Source organism: Artibeus jamaicensis, unplaced genomic scaffold (assembly GCF_021234435.1).
Source record: "Artibeus jamaicensis isolate MK-2021 breed Jamaican fruit bat unplaced genomic scaffold, CSHL_Jam_final scaffold_754, whole genome shotgun sequence".
NCBI lineage: Eukaryota > Metazoa > Chordata > Mammalia > Chiroptera > Phyllostomidae > Artibeus > Artibeus jamaicensis.
This window is the reverse complement of record NW_026522054.1, coordinates 8,056,121-8,076,717: the sequence shown is the minus strand read 5'-3', so window position 1 is coordinate 8,076,717 and position 20,597 is coordinate 8,056,121. Positions and strand designations below refer to the sequence as shown.

The 20,597-nt window shown below is 66.0% G+C and overlaps 1 protein-coding gene across 1 annotated transcript in view; it reads right to left on the bottom strand.

Annotated features, from left to right (window-relative positions):
• Positions 1-20,597, bottom strand: part of LGR6 (leucine rich repeat containing G protein-coupled receptor 6) — a 72,983-nt gene that overhangs the window by 30,155 nt on the left and 22,231 nt on the right. The window contains exons 2-4 of the mRNA XM_037161028.2: positions 15,829-15,900; positions 14,570-14,641; positions 11,204-11,275 (exon numbers count right to left, since the gene is read on the bottom strand). Of these exons, the coding sequence (XP_037016923.2) occupies positions 11,204-11,275; positions 14,570-14,641; positions 15,829-15,900 (216 nt within the window). The remainder of the gene's footprint in view (positions 1-11,203; positions 11,276-14,569; positions 14,642-15,828; positions 15,901-20,597) is intronic.

The window sequence follows — 20,597 nt, the reverse complement described above, 5'->3', positions numbered from 1 at the left end:
TCAGAAGGGGGCACTGGGCATCTCTTTGTGAAGACCACCCTAGAGGCGTCCATGCACAGATGGGTTGGGTCATATAAACATAAGAATGTGAAGAGAGTGTCTCCATCCCCCCCGAGTCACAGCTCAGTGACGGGGTGGGGAGCAGGAAAGGCTCCAGGCACAAGTGAGGCGGGACTGGGGGCTCAGGAGGAGTTTGTCGGGGGAGTAGACAGTGTCTGGCAGACGGGGAACCAGAGAGGGGAGGGCCGGGTGAGGCCGGCCAGGCAGGTGGGGGCCGGGCTCTGGAGGAGGCTCAGAAGCCACCACTTGGGACTGAAAGAGCCTTTTGAGCCGCTCCCTCCGCAGGCAGAACAGCAGCCCAGACAGACCCTGGTTTGGCAGGAAGGAGAGAGAGTCATACTAGTGAAGCCCTGGAATCAGCCGGCAGCCCCAGCAGCCCCCCCACTGTGCGTGGGCCCGGGTGCCCCGAGCGGTTTCTGCTGACCTCTCCTGTCTGTGCGGACACGGCAGGTGAGCGGGGCCTGGAGGGCCAGTCGGGGCTGCCTGGGCTCCGGGAACTGCTTGACCCCCTAGAGCCACACGGCTCCCTGCCCCTACCCGCCAGGGCTGAGGCTGAGACTGAGGTGGGGGGTCCCCAGGGGCAGGTGGTCGGAAGGCCCGGCCACAGACACCCCCTGAGAGCTGGGGAGGGGGTCCCTCCCGACTAACGGAGGTGATCGGTTGAGCAGTTCACTGACTGCAACACACAAAACAGGGCAACGGAGAACTCGGGGCCCCGCCCTCTCAGGCCCCACCCACAGGTAAGCGAGAGGAGACCCGGTTGGAAGACCGGCAGCCCTGACCCACCTGCTGGGGAGGGGAGGCCAGGGGGGCCTCCGGCACCCACACAGCTGAGGAGGTGCCGGCCTGTGCCCCAGGTGCCCAGCCCAGGTGCCTCCACACCATGAGCACCCACAGAGCCTTCCCGGAGGGCCCGCTCTAGTCCCATGAGGCCTCTGCTGCCCCCAAACCCTGCCCCTCTCCCTGCTGGGGCTCCTGCCCCTGGTGGGGGACGGAGGTGGGGGCGGCGGAGCGCCACAGCAGCAGCCCCCTCCACGGGAAGGGTCTGAGTTTCTCGTTTCCGGTTTGCGCCACCGAGTCAGACCCTCCCCCCCTCACGGTCAGCCTTTCGATGGGTCAGAGGTGAGACGTTAGTGCAGAGGCCACACCGGGCTGAGCCGCCCTCCCTCCACCTGTCCGACACCGAAAGCCGGTCCTTTCTGCACATCAGAGGGGGGCACCCGAGCACCCCTCCCGCCCTTTGTTTGCATGGGCAGCCGAGGGTGAAAGTAGTGGCCCTCCCAGCTCAGCTGCAGGGAGGCTCGGGAGAGGCCGCGTGGACTCGTCACGAGTCTCCCCTGAAGGTGCAGGCCTGCGGCTCCGGGCAGCTTTGTGGGTGACGGTCCCGGAATCCTGGGGCGGGGCCCACAAAAAGCCATCTCATCTGTCTCCCTGGCTCCTTGAGTCACACCGGCTTCTGGGTCCCCCCTGGACCGTCTGACAGGAGGCTGAGAGCTGGGCCCCGTGGCTCCCCGGCCCCGCCCTCGGCCACGGGCAGCGGAGGGACAGGCAGACGGGGTTTTCCCAACGCGCCTCTCCAGGGAGGGCCAGTGCTGTCGGAGGTTTAGGAAACGTAAGCACCATCCCAGGGTTTTACGTAAAAGATGCCCCAGCACACTCTGCAGTGAGAGGCACCAGGGAAAACCAGCCTCGTGGGAACACTTTTAAAGGCGCCCTGGGAGGGGAGGGGGAGGAAAAGTCCCCACCGGCTCCGGCTTCCCTAACACGGGCCCTAATCCCTCTCGGGGCCTGTCTTTTCCCATTCCAGGGCCTCGTAGCTTCCCTGTGGACCAGGAGAGCCGGCGGTTCACGGCTGCGTGGTGTCGGCCCTCTTCTCCCAGCCTCCCAGCCTCCCACCCATCCATCCGTCCATCCGTCCACGTGTCCGTCCTTCCATCCACTCACGCAGACTACAGACACCCACTCCATCTCCCTGCTCCGGTCTTGTCTTCCTCTTGCTCAGAGGCACCCAAGCTTCCGACGACTGCAGATCCTTCAGCCTGGGCTTCGACGCCCCAGCCCCACTTGCCAGAGGCCCCCCACTGCCCACTTCACCCAGGAGATGCGCCTCTCTGCCGCCCGGTCCCTGAGTTCGTGGTCGTTCACCGGCCCTGTTGGGAAGAGGCCTCTGCCTCCTCTTCTCCAAGCCTCACCTACAATTCCTCTCCTTCAGGGGCCTCCCGACCGAGCCCCACCCGGCACTGGTCCCTCCCACACGCACACCCCTCTCCTCGCCGACGGAGCCACAGGGCCCCCGCCCGCCCCGCACTGCGGCGTCCCTTCTAGGAGGGAGACCGCGGACGCAGGCACAGCCCGGGACACGTCTCCTCGGGGGTTCACAGCAGCACATTCACAACCCAACAGAGGAAGCAGCTGCGTGTCCACCAGCCAAAGGCGCACACACCGGGGGCAACCCAGCCACAGAAAAAAATCGGTGCAGACTCGCGTGTGAATGCACGCGTGGGCGGACCGTGAAACTGCCGTGCTCAGCGAGAGAGGCCCGACGGAACGCCGGTTCCAGTCCTGTGACGCGTCCAGAGACCAGAGCTGCCAGGGGCTGTGGGAAGGGGACCGACCCCACCCCCGCAAGCACCGATTTTTTGGGGGGGGAGCAACGAAAATGTTCTGGAATCCGTCTCGATGGTCGCGCAGGCTTGTAAGGAGTCTGAGCACAGAGGACCGTGTGCTTTCCAAGGTTCTGCTCCGTGGTACATCCTGACGTCCTTGAATACCTGAGGCTGAGACGATGGCGCTGGTCCCTTGGGAGTGCGACTAGAAGGGACTCTGAGCCGGGCCGGGCTGGCAGAGACTGCACTTGGGGGCGGGGGGGGGGCCCTGAGTGCCCTTGGGGACAGGCGGCCCTGAGCGGGAGCGTTGTGTCTGGGTGGCACAACTGTGGGTGATTTTCAGTTTCCTCTTTTTGGTTTTTGTGTTTTCTAAATTTTCTACAATGAGTCAGAACAGAAATAAACATGTTGTTTTAAAAACAAATGGCGTCAGTGTGTAATTAAGGCCCAGACGCGGGAGCCGGGAGGAGGCAGCCGGCAGAGCTGGGGGGGCAGGACGCCGCCAGGGGGGAGGGAAGGGGGGGCAGCCGCCGGGAGACGTGGGGGGGGGGACGCCCTGCTCTGGGCCCCGCTCTGGGCCCCATGGTGCCCTGGCTCTCCCACCTGGTGGGTTGCCGGGTCCTGGCAGTGGAGTCGCCTGGACATTGCTGTGGTCCAGGCTCTCTGCCGCTGGGGTCTCCTGACCGCCCCCCACTCAGCTAGGGTCCTTGAGCAGTGCTGGACCCTGTGCGATTCAGACCCTTGGCAGGCCACACAGCAGACAGGGACCCGCTGCCTTGGGGCGGGCACAGCGACTTTCACAGACTTCACAGATGCCAAAGGCTACCACCTAGTGTCCCACCCTGACTGCTGAAGCCAGATGTCTAGATAGTATCAAAACGGACTTAAGGCTCAGAGTCAGATGGAGTAGTCTAGGAGGACTTCCTGGAGGAGGTGAGGGCTGTACTGACATGGGAAGGCTTAGAGGTAGAAGAGGGCAGGTTTGGGGACCTGGGGGACATGGGGGAAGGGACTTCGCTGCCATTCATGGGCAGCAGGGGCACCACCAGAGACTGGTGTGACTCGGGGGGAGATTCGCCCCAGCTGGGCCTGGGGCTGGTGGGTTCTGGTCAGAGGAGCGAGACTGCTTACCAGGGGTGTCCAAGCTTTGGGCATCTCTGGGCCACACATTAAATACACTGTGACGTGTAACCACAAACAAAAACTCGTCACGTTTTAAGTAAATGCACGGTTTTGTGTTGGGCCGCACACGGCCTTCGGGCCACAAGTGGGACACCCCTGGCTCAGTGGTGACCTGGGGGAGCCTCAGGCACCACCCTTCAGCAGGTCCCCAGGTCTGTTCACCCCCATGCAGGGCAGAGCCAGGCCCCAGGGACCCAGCCTCCCTCCACTGCCCCCTCCCCTCTTCCCACCCGCCTTCCAGGTGGCTCCGCGCCCTCCAGGTGTTCTGAGGGGTTTTTATGACAAGCCCCCTCAGGCCCGAGGTTAGCAGATGTGCAGCGAAGGGGCAGGCAGGGGAAGAAGCTAGGGCATCCCAGCTGCGTTAGGGTCTCTGGCCCCATCTTCATCTGCACCCCAGCCTGGAGCTCCAGAAACTCCAGGCGCCCCAGAGTCAGCACCGGCCTCCCCTTCAGGGACCCCTCTGTTCCCCACGAGGGTGGAGGGGCTGCAGACAGAACCCCCCTCAGGAACAGGTGAAGCAAAGAGGTGTGAGTCTGGGCCTTGCACTCCGGTCTTTTAGAGCATTTACTCCCCACGGGCCGTATTGTGGCCTCTGTGCACCCCGAGTGCGGACCCTGACCACACAGCCGTCCGACAGCCGCAGCCCCACCGGGGAGCCGCAGTCGTCTGTCCTGGGCCCCAGGCTGCGCTTCTCACCTTCGACCCCATGAGTCCCCTCCGGCCTCACTCCTGTCCAGCTCCATCTGCTACCCCCGCATCCCCGTCCCCCAGAAAGGGACGGTGGAGGCAGGAAGGGCCCCCCCACGACCCATCTCAGAACTTCCAGAAGGAGTTAATTTCTTACAGGAGACGCAGGGAGGGCACGGAGCTGCGGTGACCTCTGCCCCCTGGGCCACCTCAAGGACCCCTCAGGGCTCGGCGCCCTGTCACCGGTGCACCCAGAGCAGCTCACCCCCAGGTGCATGGGCCCCGTCCTGCCACATCGCCCCAGAAGGTGTCTGAGCCCACAGAGCCCAGCCGAGGCCTGGCCTCACTTACGGGCGGGCGCAGGAAGGAACGTGCTCCAGGTCCAAAAGCAAGTGCCAGGGCTGCCGAGGGCCGCCAGCACGGGTTCGCTTGCAGAACGAGCGGCCTCGGGGCCTTCTGGGTGAAGACGTCGTAGAGGCTCCCGGAGGGGTCACGCCCTTTCTAGAGCATCTACAGGCCTGGCCCGAGGCCCACTCGCTGGGAGACCCCGGGCTGCCCATCACTCTTCCCTGCGGCCGGTGTCCTCCTCTGCAGGAAGGGCCGGTCCGACGAGTGACCACCCAGGCCCTCCAGCTCCTGAGGCCGAGGTCCTGCGGTCCGGGGCCGGCTGCCTCCCACCACGTGGCCTTGCCGGTGGCTGGAGAGGGAGTCCTCACGCTGGCCGCCTTTTCTGGCCGCCGTGTGAATTTCCACACTCCAGCCAGCGGCTGGCAGACACCTGGGCCTCCAGGGCTCGTAAATGGGTGGAAAGTTACTCCTGGACTCGACAAAGATCACACCTTCCCGGCCCCTGACCAGTCGGCTCTTCCCCGGATGGCGGCGGGCCTGGCGAAGGGGTGAGGCCAGCAGAAGGGGCTGCAGGCCGGGGGAACTGTCCCCCCCTCCCTGGCCGTGGTCCTAGCCTTCTCTCACCTCTGCTCTAAGGCGGCAGAGCAACAGAGTTCTGAAAAGACGCCATCGCCCCCAGAAGACACCCAGTGGGTCCAGGGGAGGTGGTGAAGCCCCTCTTCCCACCCCCAGGCCAATGAGTCTGTGTCTCAGAGGGACTTTCAGAAGAAGGAACTCTGGTGCCCTCCCTGCGGGTGCAGGCAGCTGGGCAGTTCTCCCCAGAGTCTAACCTGGGCATCTACAGCTACATCCCCAAGAGGCCACAGGCGTCTCACGGCCCCTAGGCTGGTCTGCAACCAAACCAAGCCCAGCCTTACCGTCCTCCCACGTCTGCAGGTGGTGGAGGAAACGCAGGTTTCGACCTGAGGCCCTGGCCCCTCCTGTGGGGGAGGGGCCATCCCATTTCATGGCTCTGCCTGGGACCCGTGTGCCCCCTAAACCACGCCCGAGTTATCAGCTCCGTAGCTCCTCCTGTTCGGGAGCTCTGGCCTCTCAAAGGTCTCTCAGAACTGGGCTGCAGGAGCTCTGGGGTCTCGGGGGGCTGGGGCACCCTGAGGAGCTGGTGGAGGCCCTTCCAGTGGGGCACAGCACCGCGCCACTCCTGGGTGGCCCACTAGGGCCAGCTCTGTCCCACCCCAGCATTTATGGCGGGAAGAACCACCCCAGGACCCTAGCGCCCCCCACCACAGACACATTGCTAGTAGCTGCAGCGGCCCAACTGCCTGTGTTCAGACCTCGTCCCACGCAGGGGCCGCCGCGCCCACCCACCTCGGGGCAGCCTCTGCCCCAGACACATGTAGCAATCAACTCCCGGAACCTCAGGGATCCAAATGCAGCAGCGTGTAATCACAGAGCCCGAAATAGCCACGCCAGGGAGCCGTCTGCCACCTCGCGTGTCCCCGGGGACCTGGGGACCCACCGCGTGGCGGAGCCGCGGGGCCCCTGCTGGCTGGCAGGAGGGCTGGGCAGTGCTGACGGTACTCGCTGGGCCCCAGGGGCTGCTTGGGAGTCCTCTCCACAGCAGGCAGGGCGTCTCCAGCGTGGAGGCTTGGACCACAGCTGCCAGACTCAGGGTCTTGCTGTTCCCTTGTCCCTCCATGGCCCCTTCCCCGTCCCAGCACCCGAAAGTCAGAGAAGCGCCTCCTCCAGGGTTCCCCAAGCCCGCGGGGCTTCTGGATGGCTTTTGTCAGGAGGCTGGAGGTGGTGAGGGACCCCGGCTGGCTCCCTGCTGGGCCCCAGCAGGCCCCACCTCTGGCCCACTGGGGGTCCTCAGCAGGGCGCTGCCCTCCAGGTCTGCGCAAGGTGGGCTGTCACTGCCAGTGCCGTTCTCACAGCGAGAAGACAGACCAGCCACTTGAGGTGAAAAGCCCCGGAATCATCCCTCACAGGGAGACGCCCTCACCACAGCGGGTCTTTGGGGCTCGTGATCAAGGCCGAGGGTACTAGGGGTCCATGCAGATGCCCCTGCTGCCCAGACGACCCACGTGGTCCCCTTGTGTGTCCTGTACGTTTGTACCCCTTCGAAAATGCGCACATTGGCAGTCTACCCCGTGGGACGGAATTGGGCTGTGTTTCTGTCCCCTCCCCTTTATCAGGGTTAGACGAGGTCGTGAGGGGGTCTCCCTGGGGGGTCAGTGCCCTTGTAAGTCTGGGAGAGCTTGCTTCCGGCTCTGCCCCTCTCGCAGGCGAGGGCCAGCGAGGAGTGGCCGGCTGCACCCGGCACGGGCCTCCCCAGAGCCCCAGCCCCTGGACTGTTACGATGAGCTCAGTCGCTCACAGACTTTTTCTTGTAGAGAGCGAGTGTGCCCGGGAGTCCTGAGTGACTCGGGACAGTGCTCATAGCCCCTCGGGAAGCCCTTGTGTCCCTGGGTACAATGTCTTCCCGGGACCCCAGCTGCCGTTGGAGACGGGGACCTCGGCCTCAGGGAGGGGAGGGGGCTTGCCTGCAGCCACACTATGCTCCACGGGCAGTCTGGGATCCAGACCCTGGAGCCTATGTCTTCGAGGACACAGTGCAGGCGAGGGTGGCACCCTGGGCTCGGGCACAGCCAGCCGAGCATCTGGGCAACCCCTCTGGGCTCCAGCTCCCTCACCTGTATGGCTTTCAGGACTCAGTGAGACCCATGAAGTGCTTAGCGTTTCGCAGTGTAGTGAGTGGGAGTCACTGCCCCTGCCGCCCGGCCCCGCCCCCACGCACACCCCTCCAAAGCCGTGTCCCCGGGGGAGGGAGGTCGGGCTGAGAGGCAGTGCTGGCCGGACCTCGGGCGACCGCCGGGATCGCAGCTCAGCTCAGGGCGGTGGGGCCCTGTGGCTGCCGTCTGCCATCAGGCAGGGCTCCCGGAGGGTGACCAGGACCCGGCTGTGTTTCTGTCCCCTCCCCTTCAGACCTGCCACTGTGTTTTTTCCAACTCTCCGGGCCCAGCCTGCCCCACCCCGAGGCCTTTCTGAGCTGTTTTCCTGCTGTTCTGTGGACCCCCCAGGCTCCCTGGCTTCCTGCACCTTCCCTTTGCGGGGGCTCGAGCCCGGCATGACAAGGCTGTCACCGTCCCCTAGTCCCTTCCACTGTGTGGGCTGGGGGCTGCCCACCCAGGGCCACCCTGAACAGCCTGGGTGGTGTGTCCGGTGGGCAACCTGGGCCCCCAGCCCAGCCCCACTTCCCTGACCTGCTTCTTTTTGCCCCAAGATCCGGTTCCAGCCGGTGGGGAGGGGACCACAGGACGGAACCTTGACTGGGTGCCGGGAATGCCCGGGGCCTGGCTGCTGGGGTGGACAGAGCGGGAGGGGGAGCACCCAACGCCGGCCACCCACAGTGGCTTCCCCGGCGGCACTGGCGGGCAGGACACGGGCGCGGCCCTCCCTCCCCACTAGTTCTGACCTTGGAGGGTCCCTGAGCCTGTCCGACAGCAGGAGTGACGACACAACGAGGGTTTGTGGGGATGAACTCAGACAGCGATCAGAAAGCATCCCGTGCAGCGCTGACCAGGGCGGGGGCTCCAAAAACTGTCATTTGCCCTCACGCTGTCCTTCCTGCCCAGCAACCCGAGCTGGCTTTACCGTCACTGTCTGAGGGAGGGACCTGAACTCAGTGGGACAGCGTGTCACCCTGAGGTGCCGGCTTCCAAGACCTTGGGACCAACGCCTCTCAGACCCCGCAAGGCGGGTTGTTGCCTGTCCCCCAACTCACCCCCACACCCTGCGTGTCCAGCAGGGTGACCCGCTCCTCAGCGTCCCCGACCGCAGGCGCCTCAAAGTCCACACGCCCCAGAGGGACGTCATTGCCTCGCTCCCGGGGGCCCACCCTGCCCACCCCCGGGCATCACTACGGCTCCGTCACCACACTCCTACCCACCCCTCCCAGGTGCCAGGTTCTCAGCGACCTGCCTGGAGTCTGCCCGGACGTCAGGGTGCCTGGTCTCTCTCAGCTGCCACCTGCAGTCAATGCCAACGGTGGCGTTGTAACGGGAGCCAGAAAGGTACGACGTCTCTGACGTGTGTTAACTCAGTTCACCTCACCCTGCCGAGGTGCCGCCTCCACTTTACTGATGCAGAAGCAGAAGCCTGGGGACGGGTGGCCTGCGCAGGGTCGTCCAGGGAGACTCGACGTGACTCCAGGCCCGACCACCAGGCTCCCTGACGTTTCCGGAGTTGGCCGCTGTGCCTGTCTTGCCTTCGGCTGGAGTCGCACTCCCTTGGCTCACAGGCCCCTTCGCTGCCCCCACCTCCAGGCTGTCCTCCGTGACTGCCGCAGTCATTGTTCAAAGACAAAGACTCCACCCCACAGCTCTCCTGCCAAAACCCTGCAATGGCCCCCCCGGTCCAGATCCTCAGCAAGGTCTGCGCCTGCCTGTTGGGCGTCCTCTCTTACCGGTCCCAGGTCTCTCTCCACAACTGCGGGTCCCACCTGTGTCCCCAGCACACACAGGCCAGCCTGGCTCCGCCCCCAGACAATTCCCTCGACTTTGTTGGGTTCTTCCCTTGATCGTGCAACTCGCTCGGCCGGGCTCACCGTCTTGGCCTCTTCCCTTCTCAACTCTTCCTAAGCGGTCGGAGAGCAGCTGGGTGCGGCCCACCCCCAGGGAAGCCTCACCCATACAAGGGACAACGTGAACCGTGACCAGTGGACAAATGGACGTGATGACCACAGTGTAACACTCCCCACAGCTGCGTGGACCCCATTCCGGTCCCTCTCACGTCTGCTGCGTCTGAGCCTGGTGACGACCCTGCGTGAGGGGCAGGGGGGACGGCCACCCCCAACTTGAAGGTGGAGAAAACGAGGCACAGAGGGGGTGAGTGATGGAGCAGTGAGGCCAGAGCCAGGAGTGGGCCAGAGCTGTGGGCCACCCGCCGGCAGGGTCGCCACCCCCCAGAGCTCGGGGGTCTGCCTGCCGAGCCCACAGAACCCTTCCGTGTGCCAAAGCTGTCACTGGTGACCAAACCCGCCTGGCCCCACCGGTGTGCCAAAGCCACCCAGCAAATGTCCACCTTCTTCCCGGAAAGGCCTCTTTGATATTTTGGACAAAATAGCCAGTTCTGCCCCTGCACCCCATTTCTGGCTGCCCCTGCTCTGCTGTTGCCTTAAGCTAATGTGGGGTCTTCACTTTGGGGTGGAAGAGTGGGGAGCCAGCACCAGCGTTCCTGGCCTTGGGTCTCCTGACCGTGGCCCGCCTCCCCCCCGCCCCCCGCCCCGCCCTGCTCGGGGTGTCCTGGTGGAGGAAGAGGAGGAGGCTGCAGACAGAGGCCCAGCTCTTGCTGGGATGGAGGGCGGGAAGGGGAGAAACAGAGGGCCGGCAGGGCCCACCGGGCAGCCGGGGAGCTTGGGTGCATGCGGACATGGGAGCAGGAGGCGGGGTGCGGAGGAAGGCCAGCCACGGGGCGGGGGGGGGGCACAGCTGGCGGCCAGAGCCCTCCCACTGGGCCCTGGGTTAATGGGTCCTGCAAGGAAAGCCTCCTGTCCCGCCCAGAGAGGGTTGGGACGGTCTGATCCACACCCAGGGGCTGGGGCCAGGGCAGGGCCCTGGGCGGAGAGACCTTTGAGCCGACACTCGGCACACTGACTGTGGCTTGGTTTCCCCCACGGATAAACCTTATGCATTGTCTCCCAATTTCGGTTTCTCCCCAGGTATGTATACCCTGTTCCATCAGATACAAAAGGACCTACGATTTCTTTGGTGGGCGCATATCTGGCCTGGGATGTGGGCGCAGACCAGCACCCCGCCCAGGGTGGCAGCCTGCACCTGTCTGGCACGGCCCTCCCTCCATCCTGTGTCCATGGCACCCCTACTGGGCAGGAGAGGAACTGCAGGGCTCCCTGGAGGGTGGCTGTGTCATGGGCGGACAGTGCACCCCCAGCGCAGTCCCACCCGAGCGGGGGAAGTGGGTGTCTGGACCACCCCACCCCGGAGCCCTGGGGGCTGGAGCAGCCTATGTGGACGAGACAGCCTCTTCCTGACACTTCTGGGGGGCGGCTGACTCCGCCCCCACCCAGACTGCGGGGCAGAACGCCAGACGCCCCAGGACGGCCGCCCTGGTGGCCCCACCTAGGGAGGTCCCTTTCCCACAGTGCTGGGCAGGGCCCGGAGCCCCCCTTCCCCGGATGCGCCCTCGAGTCCACACACACCCTCCGGCTGCAGCAGAACCCCGACATTGCGAGGCCTGGAGCACTGGCTGTCTAAACGCGGGGGACAAGGGGGGCGCGGAGGAGGGGCCCAGCTGGGACTCACAGAGACTGCAGGCTCGGCAGCTGCCACAGCGCCTCGGCAGGGATGCCTCCCAGCTGGTTGTTCTGCAGCATCCTGTGGGGAGGGGGGGCTTGGAGGACCCGCGGCACGCGGAGCGGCGGCGCCTCCCTGCACCCCACCCCAAGGAGGTCCCTCCCCGTCGCCCCAGCTTCGGGGGCCCGAGGGAGTCCCGGCCCGGCCTGGTCCGTGTGCGGGGGAGTCAGGAGGGGTCATGGAAGGATGAGGAAGAGCCAAAGAGGAGGAAGGCAAAGAAGCAAAACGATGCGCCAGCCCTGGCTGATGTGGCCCAGTGGACTGAGCGCTGGCCTGAGAACAAAAGGTCACCGGTTCGATTCCCAGTCGGGGCACAGGCCTGGGCTGCAGCCCAGGTCCCCAGATGGGGGCATGAGACAGGCAACCACACATTGATGTTTCTCTCACTCTCTCCTTCCTTTCCCTCTCTCTAAAAATAAACAAATAGAATCTTTAAAAAATATTAAGAAGAAGATGTACCTCTCACCCCAAAATCACTCAGCTCACAGCCTTGGGGGGGAAAGTGGCCCATTTCCTAACCTTTAAGTTTTAGTACCAGGAGCAGTGGACGTGCTGGGCCCCAACCTAGAACATGGAGCAGCTCACGCTTACCCGGAGGGTCTGGGCCTAGACTGCAGCCAGCTGGGACCACCCGGGGCCTGTGTCGTGGGGCAGACACAGTGAGGACAAGGGGCTCCTGCGTCCCTGTCCCCCCATGTCCCTAAACTCCCAGCACTGCCGCAGCAGTGAGAGAAAGCTGGGTCCCCGAGGGTGGGGACGAGAAGCTCCCTGGGGGGAGGGGAGATGGGCCAGGGAAGAGGTCCCCCTGCGCCTGCCCAGCTGGGCAGGGTGGGCGGCTGCGGGCCTCCGAGCCAGCTCTGCACGCCCGGCGGGACCTTTCCAAGGACAATTTGCTTCATGGGAGGAGTTTAAACCCGTGCCTGTTGGGCCTCCTGAACACAGGGTGGCCTCGCCGCAGGTCTGCGAGTCAGGCAGTCGCGTGGCGGCGTGCGAGAGCTGACACTCCTGGTCCGTGAGCTGGGACGAGGACAGTGCCCTGGTCCCCTAGCGGGCTGCAGCCTCTGGTTGTGGGCCGGCATCAATGTCTGGCCGCCCCTTTGCTCAGCTGAGAGTCCCTCGCCTTCCACAAAAATAACCTCCCTTCATGGTCACACTCGGTGACCCAGGACATCACCTGCCCTCCGTAGTCTTGTCCTGCCGTCACACCAACCCTGTTTGTGTCAAGGGCAGGGACACCCTCACGTGGCACCTCAGGGCTGGCCCTGGCCCAGACCCTGCGTCCCCGGCCCGCACTCCTTCCCGAGGCTCCAGGTTTGAAGCCCAAAGGGCCTTCACACAGACCATCCTGCTCTTTCCCACATGGGGAGATGGAGGCTCGGAGAGCGGGGGTGACTCGGCCCCGGTCACAGAGCAAATGGACGGCAGAACCAGGACTGGGGCCCAGTCCTGCTTCCCAGGCAGGTGCTGCTGTGACCGCTGGTCTCACCTGGGGAGGGGCAGCCGGCACCCCGGGGCTCTCAGCCCTGGTGGCTCGGTACAATGGTCTGGGAAGCTCTCACACCCCAGTGTCCTGGCCTCACCCTGCAGACCGAGTGCTAGACACAGAGAGGAGAGGGGGCAGAGGGCAGGGAGGCTATTACGGCGACGAGGGACCTCGCTGCCCCATTTTCCTTGCAGGTCTGACGTGGGCCAGCCCGGCAGCCAGAGGGCCCGGCGTTGCACACCAGAGGCGCTTCCTGCCCAGACACCCCCGCTGGGCCCTGAGCAACCACTGCTCTGAGACCACCCAGCTCATCTCCAAGAGGCTCACAGGCCAGGAGCTGACATGGGGCTGGGGACCGGTGGTCTTCCAGGACAGGCCCCACAGTGGCCCCGGGCGCAGCGGGCATGGGCAGGCCGTCCTGGGCTCCTGCCTGCAGCCTCTCTGGCCTCCCGACTGGGCCGAGCTGAGGCCTCTGTTTGCAGACAGGGGTGGGAGGTGGGGGGCAGCTTTGAAAGCAGAGGCTCGGGCTAAGCTGGAGTCTTCAGAAAGCCCAGCACGCAGCCCGCTCTCCTCCGGCTGCAGGTCTCAGCCTGCCCTGGGCACAGACACGCCGCCAAGCGGGCCGCCTACCCCCACCCCGGGCTGCGAGGTGATGGGGGTGGGACAGACCCAGGGCAGAGGGACAGAGGGACAGTGGGCCAGGGCTGCGAGGAGATGAGGGGACGGAGGCTGGGCAGAGGTGGCGCCCAGGGCAGAGCAGAATAGAGTGTCGGGGGAGGCGGGGCTGGGGGGAGGCAGGGGCCAAGGAGCCCCGGAGTCAGGCACAGAGGGAGGCTGAGGGCAGAGGCTGCAGAAAAGGGGGGTGGGAATGCTCTGGGCCTGACTGGAGACCAGAAGCTGACGGCCAAGGACCCCCACCAGCCCAAGTAACTTCAAGTGAACTAGACACACATACTCCTTCCTGGGGGGCTGTAGCCCACGCCAGACACAGGGCTAAGTCTCAGCGCCTGTCACCCTGTGGACAGGTGGTCTCATGCAGGGAACAGCCCACCCAGGTTGGGGCGGGGGGGGGCAGGAGGGCCGGGGAACCACTGGCCCCACACAGAAGCTCCGAGGGCTCGTTCCAAAGCTCCAGGACCAGCCCCCACAGGCTTGTTTCCCCCAAACCAGAGGCTGCGGGAGGCAGCCCACCAAGGGGACTCTCCTGCCCCCTCGGACCCTGGGTACCCTCCCCACTCCCCGCACTGCACTCGCCACCGGCCCTGAGCACTCAGCTGGGCTGGGACCAGGGGAGCCGGCGACTGCACCTCCATCCTCCCTTCTCTGAACGCCACCAGCTCAGGGGCCAGAGGGGAAGGCGTCACTTTCCTTTGGCTTCAAGGGCAAGTGCCAGGAGCCAGGACGAAGAAGCCTGATGCCCGATGGAGGGTCAGGTCAACTGAGAGGGGGACTCAGCACAGAGACCAGGGTGGGAGCCCTGGAGGACGCTGGCCCTGCAGACGGCTGTCCCGCCCTGGCTGCGTCTCGGTGCAGCACTTGGGTGGGCCGAGGCCGGCAGCACAGAGAGACCCACACTCAGGGCCGCCACTCACACCAGAGAACAGGACGGCTTGCTTCCCGGGGCTGCCAGGGAGACGCGGCCACAAACCATCACGTCTGGTACAGACAAAGCCACGCGCGGATGCACAGACGGAAGCAGCGATTCAGACAGGAAGAGCAGATAAGGGAGTGAGAAGCGGAGGTGACAGCCGAAGGTGGGGCGAGGCCTCCCCGGGCCCTGGTCCCCCGGCCCTGCCCCCGGCGGTGGGTTGGGGGGAAGGCCGAGCACTCACAGGATCTTCAGGCTGTGGAGGCCAGAGAACGCTCCTCCCGGGATGTGTGAGAGATGGTTCCCCGAGAGACGCCTGCAAACCAGAGCAGAGGGTGGTGACGCCGCCGGGGACCCTCGGAGGGGAGACCCGGGAGCCTGTGGGGCGGCAGAGGGGACATGGGGCTAACTCCCACTTTCCGAGGGCGATGATGTCTATCCCGCTTCACTCTCTCCATCTCCCTGTGGGGGGGGACGATGATTCACAGGGGTCTGGCCCTGCCTTCAGGTCACAGGGCTCCCAGGGCCTGGGTGACGTCCACTCCACGGCCACCTCCTTTGGGAACGGGCCTCCCTGCCCCCCACAGGCCCCACCCTGAGGGCAGCAGGTGGGCCCCTCTCTTGTCCCCCCAGGCCCCCTGGTGGCCCCAGGGTGAGTGGGACGCTAAGCCCAGCAGGGGCCGGCCATGCATTGCCCGTGGGAAGACACCTGTCGGGGGGCGGGGGGCAGACGTGGAGCCGTGAATGTTTCCAGGGCCAGGAGCAACCGTTTGCACAGCCGAAGCGAACCCCGTGCTCCCTGAGGACCCTGCGGGTGCAGAAACCAGACTGAGCAGGAGCAGGTGCTGGGAGAGGGTCGTGCGGGGCGGGCAGGCCGGGCGCTGCCCTGAGCCGGTCACTCATTCACGATGCCCAGTAGAGGGAAAGATGGACCTGCCAGGTCGGAGGGGAAACCTGCTTGGACTCGGGAATGGCCCAGGGGTGGTGACCAGGACTGGCCTCACAGAGCCAGGCCGGCCAGGTAGGCTCGGAGCTGGAGAGATGCGCCCCCGGGGTGTGCAGAGAACCCTGAAAGGGGCGGGGGTCTGCGGCCAGGAGGCCAGGGCAATGCCTGGAAGTGAGGGGCCGTCTAAGCAGCAGGAGTGGGAACAGAGAAAAGGGATGAGGGAGAAGCCCCCCAGAAAAAGCCACCAGGTCTTGGGAGCAGCCAGTGGCTGGACGGGCAGGGTGACCTCCCAGGCGAAGGGCAGATGTTAACAGGAAGGGGAGGCACCACCAGGAGCCGGCCTCACGGAGGAAACAAACTCGAGTTTGGAGTTGCTATACCACGTGGCCCCTCGAGGCCAGGCCACCCTCGGGCTCCTGCCTGGGCCAGGCGTCAGCAAACACCGTGCCCTCAAGGACAGCTTCCCGGCCCCTTGTTCTGAAGGGGCACCCGGTCCCGAGAGCGGGTCAGCTGTCCGAGGGGGCCCCCGCCTGCCCCCGGGCGCAGCGCCTACTCACAGCTCCTCCAGGAAGCGCAGGTGGCGGAAGCGGCCAGGCTGCAGCTCCGTGAGGTTGTTCATGCTCAGGTCCCTGCAAGGGGAGAAGATGGGTTGTGAGCCGCTGCGGCGTCCCCGCGCCCGTCCCCAGAGCACCCTGAGTGGCCGCTGGCTCCGACTAGGGCTCTGAAGGAAGCTGACCTCCCTGCACGGGAGGGACCCACGGAGCTCCAGGGCAGGAGACGAGGGGCCACCTGCTGCACACAGGCCTTCTCTGTACCAGAGGGGAAACCGAGGCATGGGCCTCCCTGCCATTCCTGGGTCCCTTCCAGGGCATGTCCCTATGGTTTCCATGCACGGTGTGAATGTCCTTCTAGGCCAGAGCGGGGGCTGGCGCTGCCCTCCAAGGCTCCGTCCAGTCACGGTCCTGTTGGCTGCACCCCCTCAGTCTCCCACCGGAAGAGGCTGCAGCCTCTGGGCACGTCACAGAAGGTGCCCAGTCCGGAGGGATGGGACGGACACCACGGCCCTCCCAGGTTCCCTGAGAGCCGGAGCCAGTTCCTGCGTCACACCTGTGAGGCGTGCGGTGCACCAAACCCTCCCGCTGGTAGCGGCCGACACTGACTGGTCCGGACCCTCCCCGAGGAAGGCACCAGGGCCGCCCCCACCCAAGCAGGGCCATTGTTGCCCCCATTTCGCCTTCAACGGGGCAAAGAGGAAGGAGCTGTGGGCGTTGCCGCCGAGGCCCTGGACCCAGTCTCTGCCGCTCCTGCCTGTCCGACCTCAAGCAGGGAGCCACTGGGACCCCCGGTCCCTTTGTCCACCAAGGTGGGATGAAGGGAACTCGAGTGCTCCGGTCATGTGCCACTGCTCACAGGCAGCCTGACAAAGGCATTTTGGTCCTTCCTCGTGCTTGTCCCTTGGGGGCTATGGGCAGGTGTCCCAGCCCAGCAGGCCCGGGAGGCTGGGCTGGGGCCAGGGCCTTGGTTGGTCAGCGGTCCCACCCGAGTTAGCACTTTATTTTCTGTTTGTGCCTGGTGGGCAGCGGGGCTCAGACCACATGCGCGAGCCTGACACATGGGCCCTCCTGCCCGCCCGCAGCCCGGGCTTCCGGCCGCTGCCGGCCCCTCTGGTACCCAAGGCTCCTTCACCCTCCAACCGCGGGATCTCCCTCCCCCCGAGAGATGCGCGTGCCTGGCGGGTCCACTCAGCGTGGCAGGCTGGACACAGCAGAACACGCGGGAGCCCAGTTCCGATCGACACAAGGACCGTTTACTCTCGAAGGTCCCATCTCTGAGGAAGCTGGCCTCGGACCACAGCCCCGGGCCTGGCTGCTTCTGGCCCTGGGTGCCCCCCGCTCCCGGTGCGGACTGGCCCCTCGAAGGAGGGTGTGCCGGGGGCCATCCTTCCGCAGCAGCACCCACAGAGGTCACCCATGAATTTGAAGCTGGGGTTCCTCAGGGTGCTCTCAGGCCCCGCGAGTCTGGGTTCTGGCGGCTGCGGAGAGGCGGTGGCTCAGGGAAGCCCGCGCCTCGGCCGCCCCCGGGTGTGCCAGGACCTCCCCGCGTCGGCCGGGCTCGCCCCGCGGCAGGCAGGGAGCTGCAAACCGATCACCTCCGAGTGTTCACCCCAGCGTTTCTGAACATGCCTCCACAGGAGTGGGAGGACCGCGCGGGGCCTGTGACTCAGGACTCATCACTCAGCCGTCCCTCCAGGGGCCGCTCCTCAGAGGCTCTGATGTGGCTCCAGGCCCCCCACCCCCCTCCACCCCCCACCAGCGGCCCCATTGTTCTCCCCTGGGGGTGGGGGCCCTGCCCAGCCCGCCCCCACATCCTGCCCCAAGACAACACAGCCCAGCTGCGGGCTCAGTGTAAGGGGGAGGATTTCGGAGGGCCGGGGGCGGGGGGGGGGGGACCCCACTCAGGCCCGGCCCTGTCACAGAAGGCACAGGGGTGAGGCTGGTGACAAGGAGGGGGAGGAGGAATGGAGAGCCAGGGCAGGGAGGTTGGGGGCTTCCCCGGAGAGCCTCCAGCGGATGCCGGGGGCGGGGGGGGGGGGCGAAGGGCCCCACTGGCCCTGCTGTGGGGGGGCCTGCTGTGGGGGGCCGTGCGGGGCGGGCTCAGGGGGGCGTCCTGTGGAGGTGCAGGTTCTGAGCTACGGCTTCGCGGGAAGGTGGGCCGTCCCTGTGCGGCAGAGACCCCAGCTCAGACCTGCAGGCACGGCCTGGGGCCGGGACAAGAGGGTGACCTCTGGGCGCCCAGGCTTGGCTGCGTGGACAGGGGCGTGTTTAAAAGGGGCCACGTGTGGAGACACACGAGCCCTCGGATGCGCTTGTCCTGTGGGTGTGGGCGTGTGCACGTCACGCCACACACCGGTGCATCTCTCACACGTGTGCGTGTCAGTCGCAAACTCTCTCGAAGTGTCTGTGGATCACGAAGAGACTTGCGTGGGCTCAGTGGGGTCGTGTCCGTTGGTTGGAAAGCCTAGGGCGCTGTGACCTTCTCTCGGCCTCAGTTTACCCCCCAGTCTGTCTCCGGGAAGCAGCACCGGTCCTCGGTGCCACCACCTCTGGGCCCCACCTGTGGCTGAGCTGGAGCTGACGCCGGGACGCACTCGGGGCCACCACTGTCACCCTGTGACCTCTAGGAGCACACACACGTGCTCACACATATGTGCTCACCCATGTACACACACATACATGGGCTTCAGCACCTGCGGCCACACAGACACCCTTGTTCTGAGGCTCAGACCTCGCTGCTGCGTTTGGGTTCTCCCCGGGTCTCCGACGACAGGCGCGTCCCCACTGTGCTGGCCCTGCAGATGCTTCGCCACCGCCCTGCAGGCCTGGCAGAGGGGGGGGGGGACACAGCCGTGGGGGAGGGCCGGGCGAGGCTGGCAGGAGGCGGTGAGAAGAGCCGTGGCCCTGGGCGCGGGAAGCAGAGGTTTCTGGCTGCACATCAGGAAAATGTTCGCAGAGCTTCACCCTGTGAGGCGGCCAGACCACCCAGGAGGCTGGGTGAGGCGATGTCGCCATGGAGACCAGGAGCAGGTGTGACCAGAGGCGGGTGCGGGGGGGGGGGGGGGGGGGGGGGCGGTTGGGGGCAGGAACTGAGGGGTGGGAAAGGGGAGGCTGTCCCCCACGGCGACCTGGCCTGTCACCAGGACCGTGGGGAGCGGTTCTGTGAGCTGCTCCTGTGGGTTCCGGGGGGGACTGTCCCCACCCGGCGGCAGCAGAGGCTCAGGACGCAGTTCCCCTGTGGGCTCTGGGGGCCCTCTCTGCAGCCAGGTGCAGGGCAGTGAGGGTGACCGGAAAGTGAGCCCCTGTCCCCAGCATGGCTCAGTCCCAGGTCACCACCCCTGAGAGGCCTTTCCCGGGCAGAGCTGCGCACGTCCCGGGTGCCCACCCTGCTGTGTGCACGCTCCCTCGGAGACGGCAACAGAGCTCCCGCCACGGGCCACCCTGGTCACGCCACCTGACGCCTCCCAGCCTGTTTTCCGGCCTGTGACGCAGGGTGACAGCAGCCCCTGCCTCTCGGGGCCGCAGCGGGAACCCCCCGAGTGAACAGCAAACCCAGCGGTGCTCAGGGAGACGCCTCGGTGTTCGCCGGACCGTGCCAGCCCGTGTCAAATGACCTGTGTGACCGTGACCTTCTTCAAGGGAGGACTTAACCAGTCCCCGTCCCGCCCAACCCCTGCTTCCATCTGTGAATGTCCCCCAGATGCCGTGGGGGAGGCGGCTCAGTGTCCCCAGGGAGCCGGGCAGGTGGGGACAGAGAGAGCCCAGCAGGGTCCAGGGGAAGGGGCGGCCCGGAGGGGCAGGGCCAGACGCAGCCGCTCCCAGAACTGAGTGCAGTGAGGTCGGCACCGGAGGTCCCGCCTCACCCGGGGACGGAGGGTCCTTCCTGCACGGACACCCCCACTCGCTGCAGGCCTGGTGGCACCCCGAACTCAGGCCGCGTCAGCCCCTGCGGTGCCCACCCAGGCACCCCCAATGGAAGGCGCCTTCCTCTGGCCGCACGCCCTCCGTAACAGGTCAGAGTCGGGCAAAGTCACCCAAGGCCACCAGCCACGGGGTGGCAGAGAGGGCGCGGGGTGGGTGCCCCTGGACCAGGCTCCTTCCTCCCACACTGACCTCCGCCCCGCGGCCCCCCCTGAGCAGAGCCGCCTGCCGGGAGGCCCCAGTGTGCCGGCGCCACGCCCTCTCGCGCCGCCGCGGTGCCCACGCCTCCCCGGGCAGGGAGCCTGCCTCGGTCTCCACACACGAGGCAGCGTGGCGTGCTCTCTGGGGCTTTGCACAAAGCGCGGCAGGAGAGCAGGGCTCTTCTTAACTCTCAATAAACATAGACATTTACTGATTCCAGAGCAAGGGAGAGGGAGGGAGAGCGAGAAACACTGAGCAGTTGCCTCCTGCACTCTCCCCAACCAGGGCTCGAACCCACAACCCAGGCTTGTGCCCTGACTGGGGATCGAACCCACAAACCTTCAGTTCACAGGCTGATGCTCCAACCAACCGAGCCACACCGGTGGGGCCAGAGCTGTGTCCTACCTCCCAGAGCCGCTGGCTCAGCTCCCTTGTTTGGGACAAGAATGTCCCAGCAGGCCTGGGGGCCAGGTCATGGGGGTGCAGCAAGCCAGATGCCAGAGGGGCAGGCAGGGTGGGCCTGGCATCTGGACTGGGGGTCCTTCGTGAGGGGACAGAAGGCCCCCCAGTTACCAAGCGAAGGTGAGGCTTGTGGGGTCCGACTGAACCAGAGGGAGGGGGCGGGACGTCAGGTGAGCCAGGCGCTCAGG